The following is a 14985-nucleotide window of genomic DNA, read 5'->3' on the forward strand; positions in this document are numbered from 1 at the left end:
GGGAAGGTAGGGTCGAATGACTGTACGGAAGGACTTGTTTCATTTACTAGACAGCAATCATGAAAATCGTGCTTGCACTATAACTTCACATATGTATTCGACGCCCTGAGGAGTTGCATATATTAGTCAGTCTGGAAGCGGCATGGAGCTAAAAGTTGTTGAGAAGAGTATTCAAATCAAGAGCATGGAAGCATTGCTACCAGGATTTCATGAGAATCATCATTTTCTTTCAAAAAGGACATCATGAGAACCCTCCTCATCAGGGCTCATCATTCTTGTGTATTGCAGAATAGCTGGTGGAAAATGTGAAGTTGTAGGTCAGAGACCTTTAATCCTATGTGAAGATAGTGCTTCTCATCTCAAGCCAGACAAAAAATTCTCCATGAAGCTCTGGCTACCTTCATGGCCATTTGAGAGGCAATTCTTTAACCCCATATTTGGATATGTGGATTTCAGAATCCAGGTTTTAGTTAGAAAGCAGTGTAAAATTCTGGATTTTACAATGGAAATAGGTTGCAGATGTGGGGGAAGTAGGTTGCAGATGAAGGGTTTTAAGTAAGAAATCCAGGTTTTAGAAATCTCTCCTCCATCCTGAGATTTCTAAAACCTGGAAACAGGGGCGATCTCCAATTCTCTTGCTCTACGAAAAGAAGGATGAGGAATCAGAAAATGATGGACGGTCTCCTCTCCTCTCATCTTCCATCCGCGATTTTGAGGAAATCTAAGATTCTAAAATCTGCAAATCCATGCGGCCGGCCATTTTTTTCCATGACTGACAGTAACAAAATCTTGTAAAGAAGGAAGGGAAGAGAGTAGTACAGAGAGACTACCTAGAGACTGAAAAAGGCTCGCGGGCAGTCCGGAGGTAGCCAATAATTAGACAAAATGCCCCTTGAATTTTTGTATTTCTAGAAGCTTGATAAAAAAACTGTGTTAGAGGGGGATCCTCACAGGCATTAGATTGGTTGCAATTGTAAATATGTATTGTATCATATTCTTTATCCATACTTAAATTCATGAATGAAAACTTGAAAGAACTGTTTTCTGATAGAACTTGTCTCTAGTTATATTTCATTATTAAACTCCTAGGTTGTTTTTCACCATATACAGGATGGAAGTTGGAAGCCAAAGATTTGAGTTCAGGTTAGAAGAGGAAGCACTGACAGTTAGCAATACATCCATCCATTATCCATTTGGAAGTTAAGACTTCAAATGTGCATATCATTCCAAGCTTGCAAGTTATTAATGCTAAAATGTTTCTAACTTTGTAACTTAATGAATCAAAATGATTGCTCTACCATTATGAAGCTAATTATTACTGAAGTAATTAGACCAAAGAAGCAAACTGACGAAGGCAGTTTCATCAGTGTTAACCTTAGTTTGCACTGGGCTAGGTCACTTGTCTTAGGCTGACTCGGGATAATGTTGGGGTGTGGCATGTGCCGCAATGGTGCAAGCATAGTTTCAAAACTGCCCCGTGTCATCGTGGACTCCTCCGGGTGGACTCCATTTTATCTTGACCGTGCTCTTGTCTGAGTCTGTCTGAGTCTGCATTTTACCCTACAAAGTTAATTAAATCTCCTTTGGCTCTCCTGAGTTATGACTACGTCAACTGAGTACCCAACCCTGTCAACTGAGTACCCAACCCTGTCAACTGAGTACTCGACTGCGTCCTGCTGGGCCGACTAGGTTTTACTTTGCCCGCATTTGACCCGCATCCATGTTTTGGAACACCATGCAATGCAAGAGTTCTGCTGACCCATGACATCCAGTTATTTGGCACTTAAAATGAGTACCACAAAGGGGTGACATTGGAAGTTTTAGGACCTCTTTGGATTACTAAAAATAAATAAATCTGCATATAATCTTACATGCAAATGGTTTTTAAGTTAAATATGATTGTTTGCAAATAATGGTTGGTGAATAGTCTTTGAAATGATGTAGTTTATTGGTGAATGTCCCGTTTGCAAATGAGATTAACCTAACAACATTTATTTTCAAATGAAAACCGATTTTTGTGGCATCCAAGGAGGCCCTTAAGCTGTGGAGTGAGATACTAAATAAGGTGAGGATGCTTGATATACTGGAATGATAAGTTTTGTATGAGAAATGATATTCACTGTTAGAAATATTCCTTTACCTGGAAAGGGGATGAAGATTATGGCTGCACCTAGTTGGTCTCCTGCCACCGGGTTTGGTAAAGTTCAACTTCGATGGCGGTCAGAAGTGATAGTGTTTTCCGTGATGATAAGGGAGTGTTGTACAATCCTTCTCGGGTCCAGCTGGGATTTGCGACTCAAATGAGGAGGAAGCCAAGACTCTCCTTTGCGGTCTCAAATGGTTCTCAAATGTTGGTTTAGGCCCCCTGATCATCAAAGTTGACTCTTCAAATGCCTTCGCATGGGGCAGCTTCCAAGGCCATGGACCATATAGTCTAGCTAGAATTATTTTGGAGATTCGCTATCTTAGTTTAATCATAGGAAGCTGTCAGCTAATTCTATGACGGATAAATTAGTGAAAGAAGAATTAGAAAGGGATTACTTGAGGTTCACACGGCTGTAGCCTGTAGGGGTAATCCTGGGCAATTTGTGCTGGGCTGTTTGTTACTGATTTACATTGCTGGGACATCTTGCCCCCTATCTCTGTAATCAGTTTAATAAAAGTATACTGTTGCCTTCTCAACGAAAAAGAAATATTCGTTTACCCTTCGTTGAGGGTATACATTCCCAACTTAGGAATTGAAATCCTAACCGAAATAAAAAGAAAAAAGAAAAAAACTTGACTTCATAGTTTCCGAGTTAGAACTCAGGAATTACAAACCCTAACACGTCTAAACAAATCATAAATCAAACTAAGTTCTTAAACAAAGGGTAGGAGCCCTAATCACACTTGAACTCCTTCTCAAGACCCAAGATGTCCAAGTCCAAGTCCAACAGCCTAGTAATCCTCTCTATGAATAAAGTTTTGCTCTCCACTTGCAGACCCTACAGTCGGTTAATGTAGGGATGGTTCAAAATCCATCTAGAAAATTCCAGAGATGGAAATGTTACGAACCCGAATGGTTCGTAACGTGATTGATCTTCTTAGAGGGAAGATCAGCCTCTTGATCCACTTCGAGGGAAGGATCAATCCTCCTTTGTGCAAAAAGACACAATTTCTAAGATGATTTCTTCATTTATTTCCATGAAATGTAATATGTGCTTATATAAAGCACTTACAGATAAGCATAGAAAGATCTTGAAAGATCTTATGATAATAAGAGAAATAACTAAATAAAGATTATTTTAATCTAAATTAGCATCCTAAAATATCCTAACTATTAAATATATCCGATGTGGTAAGATCTAATCTTATTCTCTAAAATACAAAAGTAATTTATTCCACCCCAAGCGACCGTCTAGGCACATAACAGGAAAATCCACAAAAATTCCAACCCCAGAAAATGCTTAGCTTCCTCAAGTGTGAGCCTTTTCTGACATGTTACAGTATGACCAACCCTTGACCCAGAAATTTCTTACCGCCTCTTTCTTCTTTCTTTTGAAAAAAAGGCATGATAAATCTAAGGGTGATTTGGGTCTGATTTCTTCATAATCCTAAGCGTGATTTGGGTTTGATTTTCTTCATCAAGCTTTCTCATTCTTAAACTGGTTCTATCTTTCCTGATCGAGATGGATTTCTAAATCGCAATCTCACCGGTCTAATTTGGCTTGGCTGAATCAGTACTTTAATTACATATTGGCTATGCATACAATGAAGAGGGACTGGGGACAGGCAATTTTATATTGTGTAGAAAAAGATTAAGAAGCCAATAAGAAACCAGGCAAAACATCTTTAGAAATTCTAAAATAGAAGCTTAAATTCTTTCAATTTCTTGCATGCATTTCCTTAATTTGGCCATTTCTTGTGCTTCTTGTAAAGTTGCAGGCCTGTAAATCTTTGGTTGTACGTACTGCTTCAGTTCAAAGCACAGAAATCCGTCTTGAAAATTGGTTGTATATGATAGTAATTAACTGAAGGTAATATCGGAATCTAGTATTTTCAAGAATTGACCACGGGCCCGTTTGGATGCCGAGAAGATTTTGATTTGGATTTCTCACATTTGCAGCCCTTTTTGCACTGTAATTTGGATCGGATCAAATTCTTGGATTTCTAATTCAGCGACATTGAAAAAAAATCAGATTTCTAAATATGCTGTGGAAATAAGAAATTGGAAATCCACAGATCTGGCAGTTTCCTTCACCCTCTTTGCTCCTCAACCTCTCCCCTCCACTAGGAAGTACCCCCTTCCCTCTCTGTCTCCCTCTACATGAGCTGCCGGATCTATTCAATTTGTATTCAAAACTCAATTCCAAATCCAAATACAAAGTGGGAGGTATCCAAACGGGCCGTAACTGAAATGAAAATCCTTAATATTTTATATGCCCTTAAATCTTCCTAAGGGTGCTGCATGGGCTATTGGGCCAGAAGACCTTATGCAGTAATAGATTTGAAATCCTCTGAAGAATTCAAAGACCCTGGTTAAAATTCCAACATGGTCTTGATTCAATGTTCATTATCAAGAAACTTGCTGGAAGGAATTAATCTAAATATTGAGAAAATTTGAAAAATGAGCACAAATCCATGTCTCTGACAGTAAGTAGCAGTTTTACTTACAAATACCAGGTTACAATATCAAGTGAAACAGCCATTGTACAAAGCCAATAATTCGTTGTCGTACATTTGACAATTCAACATTACTCATGTTTTTTATGCCTTTCCATAAAAAATTGCAGTTACTACAGCTGATAAGATTATAATCTGTTGGAAAATGAACTACCTTGAAGAAGTACCATGGCTTTGGTACCATCTCAAAAGAGATATTTAAGGGTATGAGATGCATAGCTCATCCCAGAGAGTGATTTTTCTTTGTCTTAATAGTTCTCTAAGCAGATGCTTCTCAGCCAGCACTATCACTTGTAAACTTTTCTGGGTTTTCGGTTGTTCAGGAGACTGCCAAAGGTGGCCATTGCATCGTGAAATTTACGAATCTTAAGAAAGCCCATTACCATGGATATCTCGCTGGCCGGAAAATTTCCCTTCTTCATGACCATATCAACAAGCCTAATCAGAGTGTCCTCCATGGATAATACACAGAGGCCTTCAGCTAGCATTGAAAATGAAGAAAACTCCGGCAAAAATCCCTTCTCCGCCATCTCACCCACGAATTCAACAGCTTCTCCAATTGGTCCTCCTCCGGAACAAAGACCACGAAAAACAATCTTATAAGTGATAGCATCTGGAGGGTTACCTTTCTCTATCATCTCTCTAAAAAGCCTCATGGCTTCTTTTGTCTTCCTTTGCTTAAACAGTGTTTGAATAATGGGGTTATAAGCCTGTGGAGCTGCGACCATCCCTTTCATTTGTATACTTCTTAGGAGCCTAGTTGCTACCCCAACTCTACCAGCCTTGCAAAGACCACTGATGAGAGTTCCATAAGTGACTGTATCTGGTTCACATCCATTCGAAGTCATTAACTGGATAATATCGGCCGCTTTCTTTATATTCCCAGTCCGACAAAAGTATGAGAGAAGGGAATTGTATGTGAACTTGTCGGGTTTCAGTCCTTCCATTAGCATATGGTCCATAAGCTCAGCGGCTTCATCTGCCCTCCTCATCTTACACAACCCATCTATGAGGGAATTATAAGTGACCACATTCCTCGAAATTCCTTGAAATTCCATCTGATCAAAGATCTCTTCTGCTTCTTCGACTCTACGATTCTTGCAAAGACCGTCGATCAGAGTATTATAGGTTACAACACTTCGCGCACAACCATTCAATTCCATTTCTTTCAACAACTTCAAGGCTTGCCCGAGTCTCCCTTTAGAACAAAGGCTTTCGATCAACACATTGTAAGTGAAATCATCCGGCGAGCAGCCACTATTCTTCATCTCCTCGAACAGTTCCATCGCAATTTTATGATTTCCAGCCTTGCAAAGACCATGCATAAGGGAATTGAATGTACATACATCTGGTGAAAGGCCCTTAACCGACAGCCCACGTGCAAGTTCCATGGCTTCTTTCACCCTGTTCTCCTTACACATGCTATTAATCAGAGTATTGTAAGTGACCATGTTTGGGAAGCAATCCCTCAATATCATCAGTTTCAGAACCTCCATGGCATCTTCAATCTCGCCAGATTTACAAAGTCCAGAAACCAAAGTATTGTATGTAAATATATCTGGATCAAAACCTTCTTGAAGCATCACATCTAAGACGTCAAGGGCATGCTTAACATGCCCTATTTTGCACAAACCATTGACTAATATGTTGAATGTGAATTTATCAGGACAAAATCCCTCACCAGAAAGCTCTTGTATGAGGCTCAGTGCTTCATCTACTCTGCCCTCTTTGCAAAACCCATTAATCATAACATTAACTGTAACATTGCTTGGCGAGAACCCGATCTCCGCCATTTTTTCTCTGATTTTTATTGCACCTTCCATATTCCCATCTTCAATAAAACCTTGCATAATTGTAGTGAAGGTTTTTTCATCTGGTACTAAACCATAGTTAGACATCTCCTCCATCATGGAAATGGCAGGCCTAATTTGATGGGCTTTACAAAGGGCCTTGATCAAGATATTGAAGGTAGAAACATCTGGTCTAATTTGTTTATCACTCATCACAGAGTAAACAGACTCAACCAGTTTTAGCTTGCCTCCCTCAACAAGAACATTCAACAGAAAATTATAACTAAATGTATCTGGTGTGAGCCCAAATTCTTCTTCCATCAGTCCTAGCACACTAATGGCCTTGTCAAACATACCAAAACTTGCATAACTTTCAATGAAAATTAGTAATATACCTTGGTTAATCTCACACCCAGAGAGCTTCATCTCTTGAATGAGAACCTTCATCAAATCAAAAGATCCTGTCTTCCCAAGTTGCTGAAGGATCTCTCCATATATGGAGGAATTGGGTATGAAATTTGGCTGCTTTGAGGCCCAATTAAAGAGATGGAGTGCCGATTCTGCGTCTTTTTGACGGCGGAGGAAGCTAAGTAGGTCTTGTGGGGTGAAATTTGGTGGGATTTGATGGATATTAGAAGAGGACAGAGGATTAGAATTGGAGTGTGAAGATGTTGTGAGTTGTTCATGTTGTTGGAGGGATGACATGGAGATGAAGCTAGGGTTTTTGTGAAAGAAAGAAAGATGTGGGTGTTTTGGATTTTGAGAGAGAATCAAAGGGTGGAATTTCAGAGAAGAAGAAAAGGCCATTGGGACAAATATGAAGAGGCCTGAAACTAGGGTGAAATGATGAAATAACAGAAATGGGTCTGTAACTAGTTAAATGAAAGATAAAGAGATTGAATTTAACTGTGAAATGGAAGAAATATTAACAAACTGCAGAAAGAAGGCCCAAAAGAGAAGAAAAAAAATGGAAAAAGTGGTAGAAAGAAGAGAGTGAGGAATTAACGTGGATTATCAGAAAGAACTATGCAATTGAAGATATTAAAAGGGAAGAAAGAAGCAATATGAGAACTCTGAAACTTCCAACGGATAAACCCTTTTGAGGTTAGTTTTTGCCGGCTAACCTTGGATCATCTAGGGTTTGGATGAGAACTTTATCGACGTGGTGAGGCTTTAATCGCTGCTGAATGAAGGCGTTTTCGAAGGAAATTTTCCAGTTTTGATTTCCGCGGACGATTTCTCGGAGAATTGTGATGAATCCTTCGTCGCGTTCGTTGGATTCGGGAGAGGGGGTTTTGGAGAAATTTCGGAGGGTTTTGAGGGATTTTGTGGAGAGATTAGGGCTTGGGAGAGTGAGAGGGGAGCGGATTAGCTTCATTGGGATTGAGAAGGGGAGGATTCATTGAGGGGTGGTTGAGGAAAGGGAGTTACAGAGCTTGAAAGTGGAGTTTTAATTGCGGAAGAGATAATGTAAGAGAGCGATCATGCACCCCTGAACGGATAAAATCACCCCCTTTAACGTTTTTCTTTGCCTTTAAAACTTAACGAACAACGTTAAGGGGGGGATTTATCTGTCAGTGGGGTGTGTGGAAAATATCATCTTCCCTGAAGTGAAGTTTTGGGTACCACGGGAAACATTCATGTGAATTCGAGACCGTTGATCGTTGGTATTGGATCCATCCAGAACGGACATATCCCATGCATAGATAAGGAATTACAAAAAAGTTGAAAAACAACGGTTTAGCTTTTCCTCTTGAGGGACTGTTTGGATGGGAAAAAATCTTGGAAAAAAATAACTTTGGAAAGAGAAATTCAAGGTACAAAAGGAATGAAGGGCATGTTTGGCACATGATTTAAAATTTCGGTTTCGGTACCAGTTTCGAACCCTGAAATTTCGAAATTTCGGTAAAATATTAAAATAATAATAAACAAAGGTTTTTTTGGTTTAAATTTTGGGCAAAATCAAAATTTCGGCCGAAATAAATGACCATTTCAGTTTTTGTTGATTTCGGTGTCGATCTCCACCGAAATCTGAAATTTCGGTCGAAATTTAAAACCATGGTTCTGCAAGTGTCAGGGTGAAAATCCGAGCTCTAAAAAATCAAGGCCAACTGATGCAACACCATCCAATGCTTGCTTGTTTGGAGAGACTCGACATTGATTTTGCTTGTTTTTTCATTGCTTGGATGCAGGGGTAGCTTGGTTATTTTGTACTTTTAATCATTTTACCATAAGTAAGTATATTTTTAAATTGGGCGATGATATTTTCACCCCCGGCTTTACGCATGTGCCACCTTATAACGTGATTTGACGTAAAAAAGTATTAAAGTTGCCCACTTTTCACGTCAAATCACATTGTAAGGGGAGTGTGCATGTAATGCAAGAGGAGTAAAAATATCATCTCCCTATTAAATTTTTACCTTGTATTACGGGCTACGCATATAAAGCCTCTTGATCTCTCATTATCATGACTTTTTTTGGATAATTGTAAAGTGTAGAGATTCTTCTTTGGAGAGAGACTTGAGAGATTTTTATCTCCTCTGTATTCCTCCGTAAGCTGTGTTTGCATTGCAAGAGAACCTTTCCAACGGGAAAAAAATTCTTGGGAAATTTTTTTCTTTCTACGATTTAGAGGGAAAATGATATGATTATTGTTAATTTTAAGAGATGTCATCATAAACTCAATGTCCCTCTAAAATACAATTTGAATTGGGTTGGTTCATGATATCTTTTTTCGTGGGTTAAAAAGTTAGCAATTTTAGAAGGGCAGTGATAAATTCACCCCCTTCAAACAACAATACACAGTGTATTGTTGTTTGAAGGGGGTGAATTTATCACTGCCCTTTTAGAAATATTTTTCCTTTCCAAAAATTTCCAAGAAAAAAAAAGTTGCAATCCAAACATAGCCAGTTTGGAAATTGTAGATTAGAGTACTAATCTTTTTCTTTTTTTTTTCTAAATCTTCCATTTTTTTCTTATTTCTTGTTGAATGCAAGAATTCATCACCCATTTTCGCACTTGAAGTGATCTCTCCCTTCCTCTCGCTTAATGACACATCAAAAATTCAAGAACAAAAAGAACACTTCCGGATTCACTGGGGATCCGCTGTGTCACCAACGTGTGGAGCCGAAATGGTCGGAGATATCGAAACGACCAAAATGACAACCGAGGGCATAGAGGACATTTTGCACCTCTTCCAAGATCTTAGATCAAGACTTAAAATGCGCGGACGGATATATTGAGAAACCGACTTTTTAAGTAAGCTAGCCAATCACAAGACTCAACAAAGGGCAAGATTCCCAAGGATGCGTTCTTTAACCATTCTCCAGATTTTGGTTCTAAAAATTAGGATTAGTTTTTATCCTTGGAAGAGGTGCAGTAAAATTTAAAACCTAGGAAGTTTTAGTAAAATTTTCGTCCCATCCCATGTTTGGTTGCCTTTTAGCACTAGAAATTTTTTAAACCCACTCTTGTAATGAATGCTTATGAGTATGACATGGACTCCTTGTCCCCTCTTTTTCTTTCATATGGAATGATGTCCTCTCTCTTTCTCTCTCTTCCATCTCTCTCCTCCCTTCCCATATTTGGTAATGACACTCCTAAATTTTGTCGGGAATTTTAAGAATTGTAGGGAAAAAAAATCACCTAGCAAATACCGTTGACTTCATTGTTAGGATTAAAAAGGTCCTAGGATAAAATTTTTACTGGCAATCAAACAGAGCGTAGAGTCCTTCCGAACTAGAATTGTGTTTTTTTAACCTTCTCTAAAAAATTTCAATTTTGTGTGGCAGGTGACATGGAAAACGTGGTCTCACGCTAAAAAGTTGGAGAGTTGACAAGTTTTAGGCTACAAAGTTGAGTGGAGAGAGGGGAAGATCGTGAGATAACGCTCAATTCCCTAGAGCGAGAGACTTTCGCTCTAGAAAATAATGCTTAAAAATTAGGATGAATTCTTAGACGCGTTGTTGAAATCGCTAAAGAACACACTTCTCATTTTGTCTAGGCAAGATGCGCATCTCATAATCATTGTCGTAAGCTCTTCTTCCCTCGTTCTCAGTTCATACTATCTGGACAGCTTTGTTCTGACTTGAGCGTTGGAGGGTCCTTGGGAGTCCAAACTCAGGGCTTTCAAACCTTCTGCCATGAGAAGGAAGTTTGCTCTGTCCGAGAGCCCAAACCGATAGTCCGTCTGCCCTTGAGAAAGAAAGCAGTCTTCTATTGTGCAAAGAACATTAATAAAACAATCAATTTTTGGATACTTTAATTTTCTGTAAAAAAAAAAAACCCCAGATTTCTCTACCCCACCCTTCTATAAAAACCAAGGATGCTGACTTTCTTATCTTGGGCCAACTTATATGGGCTAAAAAAGACGTGGAATAAAAGGACGCCTGACAAAATGTCACTCCAAAACCCTAGCACTTTCTTTCTCCTCTTTTGCCTAAACCAGTCCCCTGGTCAAAATATTTGAATAAATAAAAAAAAGTTATATGCTCTCAAGCCTCGACCTCTACTTATTCTCCCAATGACCCAACCATCCATATGTTCCCATTTACTTTTTATTTCTTTTCCCCACGAAACCTCATTTTCATTCCCAAATCTCCATAATCATTTACCCAGAGTACCATATTTTTCTTCACTAAATCTTTCATCCCTAAACTCTGTACCCTTTTAGGAAGAGACACTGGCTCTCTCCTAACTTAATTTTTTAGTCTTTTCTTTTCTTTTCCATACCAAATTAAATTTATTGTATTTCTCTAATTTTTTTGCAACTCCCATTAGAATATTAAATAATGACATAAAAAGGTTGGATAAAGCTTCTTCAACAAGTGTGATGCACCCCCACCCTCCAACAAATCATAAAAAAGATTTTGCCAACTTACTATTTTTTTCTCTATCCTTTCATATATTGGGTTCCATAAAGATCTCAACAGATTGTCTGAGCCCAACGTAATACCCGATGTTACACACAAATACTGAAGTTTTTCACTTATCTCTTAGCCCTAGGATTCGGCCTCTAACTCAATGGTTGAGGCTTTGTATCTCAACCTTGAGGTCCCCATCCCAGATTACCTACCAAAAAAATCTATTAGCCCTGTCACCATCTTGACCCATCTCATTGTGACATGAGTTGCTACTTGAATCCGTCTCAAGTTGATCAAAGGCCCCTCCTCGGATCCAGAGGGAGCAAAGAGGCAGTTGTAAGGCATATTCAAGCAGGAAAAGGTTAAGAATGGCCTGAGCCGTGGCTCCAGGGAAACCCTTTGACACTCAAGTAAGCAGAGGCGACAGATGGAGATAAGCATCACAAAAATACTATAAGGGTTTGGTCCAGCGTACATGTATTCAATCACTGAATCAACATTCAGTTTCCCCAACCTCCCAAAATCTTATCGTCCTTTTTTCTTTATGGTGTCAGGGTTAATTTCTGTGACGGTTGAATGGCCGGGTGCCTCTTATCGACCTCCTCCTCCTTTTAGGCTGGGTTCTTATTGGTCCTGTGCCGTGTGATGACACCTGGTTTTTATCCCTAACCGCATGTAAATAATAAACTTGATCCTGAACAACCTTGCAAAAAATACGAGTATCCTTTGCAGTTTGAAATGGGGATTGACCCCGCATCCCTAAATTTCACCGAGGAGAGAAATGTTTACGTGATTGTAATTTGTGTAATATAAATGTTGGAAATTTTAAAGAATTTTGAAAAGTCAAAAGTGCTTTTTGCCTTTCTTTAAAATTTAGAGGGAAAGATTCAAAATTTGGTTTCCCTCTTATTTCAAAAGCTAGTGACTTTTGAGTGCTATATTGAGTTTAAATAAAGAGATTTTTTTAATGCCCAAACGGTTTATATTTTACCTCGCGTTTTTGTTAAGGACACCCCCATTAATTGCTAAACGTTTTTATTGACACCCCAAAACAGTTATGATAATAACACCCATTAAAGTTGAAAAACCGTTTCATCTCCAACAGTCACAAATGTGAACGTTGGAAGAGAAACATTCAAGGCTGTTAATGGTGGCTTTTCTCAACGGTCATACCAATAAATGGTGGCTATTTCCAACAAACACTTTGAAGTCTATAAAAAGGGGAAGAAACATCTTTGGAAAAACACGATGGTGTAGGCTTAAGATCTTTGGACGGACATTTGGGGGTGGCTTTTGCCAACAGAAAAGAAAGAGATTTACACAGAAAAAGAGTTCTGTTTTTCTGGTTTTGCTTCATCTCATTTCATATGTTTCATTCCGTGTCTGAGCACAGTTCTAAAGTGGTTCTGGATGGACCAGTCAGCGAGTGCACGGGGACTAGAGCCATATTTGGTTGTTTTTATCTTCGATGGTCAATTCGCGGATCCCGGTTGCACCGGTAGAGGGCGGATACAATTCTTAAGGAGAGTGACTAGTGGCACGAATAACCTCCTTATCTCTTTAAATCTGATCTTTTCAAACGGTTTTCATCAAAAGAGATAAGTGCAATATGTTTTTCCATGTCTTATTTCAATTATGGTTTAATTTACATTACATGAATCTTGGGGCTTCGAGTTGCACTATTTTGAAGTTGAGTAACATGTTTTGGGTTCAAATAACTTGTTTTGACTTCAACTTTCTGTTTTGGGTTCGACGAAACCATATATCATTTCTTCATTATTTGTTTATAAGATACGTAGAAATCTGATCTGTCCATTTAATCCAACAATCTTCAGATATGGATATTTTTCAACAATAAATGACAAGATCGTAAATGATTAAATTTAAATGACATGAAATGTAAATGATAAAAACATAATACAAAAAAAAAAAAAGACAATTTGAAAGGAAACCAAGCATATGCACCCATGTCTGCACTCCGACATCACTCGTGTTCAAATTTTATTTAAAAGTACCTTCAATTTATAATGAGAGATTTTATATGATGAATGAGCATGTAGATCTGTAGACAGCTGGATCAAATACTGAGGGTGGCACTTTGGAGTTCTGCATTCCACTTTTACCGTATAATTTCTCTTATAATGATATCCCTCTAAAACTCTTAAAACAGAGAAATTATATAGTGGCCCACTGTCAAGTCCCATGAAGGTGGTACAATTGGAAGTACCATCATTGATATTTGATCGGACAACATACTCTTAAAAAGTGATTTGCTGTTGGATCAAATATCAAGGGTGGTACGGCTTTGACAGTACTTGACAGCATGGTTTTAAATTTCGACCGAAATTTCGATTTCGGACCTTTTGGTGGGGACCGAAACCGAAATTTTCCAAAATTTCATTTTTCGCCATTTACCAAATTTCGGATTTCGGTTCGAAATTTTGATTAAATGCCATTATTTATTAAAAAAAAGTGTTACAAAATTTTGGCCGAAATTTATGAGTTTTGGACTGGAATTTCGAACCAAATTAGCAAAATTTTAAACCATGCTTGACGGTCGGGCACCAAATAATTTCTCCCTAAAACAATTCATAACTATAGATTACTGATATTCACAATTAATTCCGCCCCGTTAATTTCTCACATCGTCTCTTATTATTTAACCAGCGGTCAAGTTGAGTTTGATTCATTGTGAAAACATGTTAGTGCAAATATCAGTTCCCTAACTACATGACATCAGCACAAAGCTGATGTAATCCAGAACGACCATATGATACAAATCCATCTCACCGATCCGCCGCATTTAAAAAAGAACCAATACCCATTCCCCACGTGTCAACCTCGCAATTAATTCCGCCCCATTTGTTTCATCGTTTTCTATGACCATACCAACGGTGAGATTAAAAGACACGTCATCAATCCGTGCCTTTTAACTCCCATCCAATTAAACCCATTTTTGTCCCTCTATAAATAAACAAACCGAACCCCTCCTTTCATCACCTGTCAATCAACAATCAACTTTTTCCGTCAAAATCTGTCAATCTGTCATGGCGCCCAAAGCCGCTGGGAAGAAACCCGCCGAGAAAAAACCAGCTGCCGAGAAGCCAACGGAGGAGAAGAAATCCGCGGTGGCAGAAAAAGCTCCGGCTGAGAAGAAGCCGAAGGCCGGGAAGCGGCTTCCGAAAGAAGCCGGAGGAGCGAGTGGGGACAAAAAGAAGAAACGTGTCAAAAAGGGGATCGAGACGTACAAGATCTACATCTTTAAGGTTCTCAAACAAGTTCATCCTGATATTGGTATCTCGAGCAAGGCTATGGGGATCATGAATTCATTCATCAATGATATTTTTGAGAAACTCGCTCAGGAATCGTCGAAACTCGCTCGGTATAATAAGAAACCGACTATTACTTCTCGGGAGATTCAGACTTCTGTTAGACTTGTTCTTCCTGGAGAGCTTGCTAAGCATGCTGTGTCTGAAGGCACTAAGGCTGTTACGAAATTTACTAGTTCTTGAATTTCATTAGGAGTTAGGGTTTGGAGACAGGAAAATTAGGGTTTTTTTTTTTTTTTTTTTTGCTTTCGATGTAAAGATAGGCTTTTGGATTGGAAATTGATATTCTCCTTTCTTAAAAATCTGTTTGATGGGAATGCTTTATTTGCGTTTATTCTTGGC

At 38.7% G+C, this 14985-nt stretch overlaps 2 protein-coding genes across 2 annotated transcripts; one reads left to right on the top strand and one right to left on the bottom strand.

Moving 5' to 3' along the window:
- Positions 1-4598: 4598 nt before the first annotated feature.
- Positions 4599-7923, bottom strand: MEE40 (Pentatricopeptide repeat (PPR) superfamily protein). The gene has a single exon (XM_077360093.1). It carries the CDS (start codon positions 7257-7259, stop codon positions 4950-4952), a length of 2310 nt encoding a protein of 769 aa, XP_077216208.1. The 5' UTR covers positions 7260-7923; the 3' UTR covers positions 4599-4949.
- A 6370-nt stretch (positions 7924-14293) lies between these two features.
- Positions 14294-14945, top strand: LOC143851952 (histone H2B.4-like). The gene has a single exon (XM_077361467.1). The coding sequence runs from the start codon at positions 14362-14364 to the stop codon at positions 14824-14826; it is 465 nt and encodes a 154-aa protein (XP_077217582.1). The 5' UTR covers positions 14294-14361; the 3' UTR covers positions 14827-14945.
- The last annotated feature ends 40 nt before the right edge of the window (positions 14946-14985 follow it).

This window comes from Tasmannia lanceolata, unplaced genomic scaffold (genome assembly GCF_043159265.1).
Source record: "Tasmannia lanceolata isolate RefF3 unplaced genomic scaffold, GAP_Taslan_0.1 ptg000018l, whole genome shotgun sequence".
Lineage (NCBI taxonomy): Eukaryota > Viridiplantae > Streptophyta > Magnoliopsida > Canellales > Winteraceae > Tasmannia > Tasmannia lanceolata.

Excerpts from the sequence above, each read along its gene's own strand:
- LOC143851952 (XM_077361467.1), top strand. The coding sequence starts at position 14,362 with ATGGCGCCCAAAGCCGCTGGGAAGAAACCCGCCGAGAAAAAACCAGCT.
- MEE40 (XM_077360093.1), bottom strand. The coding sequence starts at position 7,259 with ATGGCCTTTTCTTCTTCTCTGAAATTCCACCCTTTGATTCTCTCTCAA.